Source organism: Corvus brachyrhynchos, unplaced genomic scaffold (assembly GCF_000691975.1).
Source record: "Corvus brachyrhynchos isolate BGI_N302 unplaced genomic scaffold, ASM69197v1 scaffold882, whole genome shotgun sequence".
NCBI classification, from domain to species: Eukaryota; Metazoa; Chordata; class Aves; order Passeriformes; family Corvidae; genus Corvus; species Corvus brachyrhynchos.
This window is the reverse complement of record NW_008236457.1, coordinates 19,143-20,700: the sequence shown is the minus strand read 5'-3', so window position 1 is coordinate 20,700 and position 1,558 is coordinate 19,143. Positions and strand designations below refer to the sequence as shown.

The 1,558-nt window shown below is 62.1% G+C and overlaps 1 protein-coding gene across 1 annotated transcript in view; it reads right to left on the bottom strand.

Moving 5' to 3' along the window:
• Nucleotides 1–1,551, bottom strand: part of LOC108444623 (vegetative cell wall protein gp1-like) — a gene marked incomplete at its 3' end in the record, with an annotated part of 5,583 nt that extends 4,032 nt beyond the window's left edge. Inside the window, exons 1-3 of the mRNA XM_017725838.1 lie at nucleotides 1,354–1,551; nucleotides 955–1,243; nucleotides 3–628 (exon numbers count right to left, since the gene is read on the bottom strand). Coding sequence (XP_017581327.1) covers nucleotides 3–628; nucleotides 955–1,243; nucleotides 1,354–1,491 — 1,053 coding nt within the window. The remainder of the gene's footprint in view (nucleotides 1–2; nucleotides 629–954; nucleotides 1,244–1,353) is intronic.
• Nucleotides 1,552–1,558: the final 7 nt, after the last annotated feature.

Genomic DNA, 1,558 nt, shown 5'->3' with positions numbered 1-1,558 from the left:
GCACTGGGAGGCACTGGGATGGTGCTGGGAGGAAACCTGGGCAAGGGCAAGCGCGTCCGGAAGCGGGGCAACCACAACGCTGCCACCCAGGAGGACCAAGGTGGGCACTGGGAGGGACTGGGATGGTGCTGGGAGTCACTGGGATGGTACTGGGAGGCACTGGGATGGTGCTGGGAGGAAACCTGGGCAAGGGCAAGCGCGTCTGGAAGCAGGGCAACCACAATGCTGCCACCCAGGAGGACCAAGGTGGGCACTGGGATGGGACTGGGAGGGACTGGGACACACTGGGATGGTCCTGGGATGGTGCTGGGAGCAGCTGGTGCAGAACCCGGGCAAGGGCAAGCGCATCTGAAAGCAGGGCAACCGCAATGCTGCCACCCAGGAGGACCAAGGTGGGCACTGGGGAGGGACTGGGAGGGACTGGGAGGCACTGGGGGATACTGGGAGGCACTGGGAGCACTGGGAGCGGCACTGCCTGGAGACTGGGAGTTACTGGTCCAAACTGGTCCGGGGAACTGGGAGTTACTGGTCCGGGGAATTGGCCCAAACTGGCCCAAACTGGTCCATACTGGTCCGGGGAACTGGGAGTTAATGGTCCAGGGAACTGGCCCAAACTGGTGCAGGGAAACTGGGGGATACTGGGAGGCACTGGGGGATACTGGGAGGCACTGGGGGATACTGGGAGGCACTGGGGGATACTGGGAGGCACTGGGGGATACTGGGAGGCACTGGGGGATACTGGGAGGCACTGGGGGATACTGGGAGGCACTGGGGGATACTGGGAGGCACTGGGGGATACTGGGAGGCACTGGGGGATACTGGGAGGCACTGGGGGATACTGGGAGGCACTGGGGGATACTGGGAGGCACTGGGGGATACCGGGAGGCACTGGGAGCACTGGGAGCGGCACTGCCTGGAGACTGGGAGTTACTGGTCCCATATCAGGCAGGAAACTGGCCCAAACTGGCCCAAACTGGTGCAGGGAAACTGGGGGATACTGGTCCAGGGAACTGGTCCAAACTGGCCCTGAACTGGTCCAAATTAGTCCATACTGGTCCAGGGAACTGGGAGTTACTGGTCCAAACTGGTCTGGGGAACTGGGAGTTAATGGTCCAGGGAACTGGCCCAAACTGGTCCAAACTGGTCCGGGGAACTGGGGAATTCTGGCCCAAACTGGCCCAAAGTGGCCCAAAGTGGCCCATACTGATCCAGGGAAACTGGGGGATACTGGTCCCGTATCAGGCAGGGAACTGGGAGTTACTGGTCCAAACTGGTCCGGGGAACTGGGAGTTACTGGTCCAGGGAACTGGCCCAAACTGGTCCAAACTGGTCCGGGGAAACTGGTCGTTACTGGTCCAAACTGGCCCAAACTGATTCAAACTGGTCTGGGGAATTCAAACTGGAAACTGGGGGGATTCTGGCTCGAACTGGCCCAAACTGGCCCGAACTGGTCCGAACTGGTCCGAACTGGTCCGTACTGGTGGGGGGCATCCCGGGGGTCCCAGCCCCCCCCTTTAAGGCACTGGGGGGGGGGGGGGGGGGGGGCGACAGAGGGGAG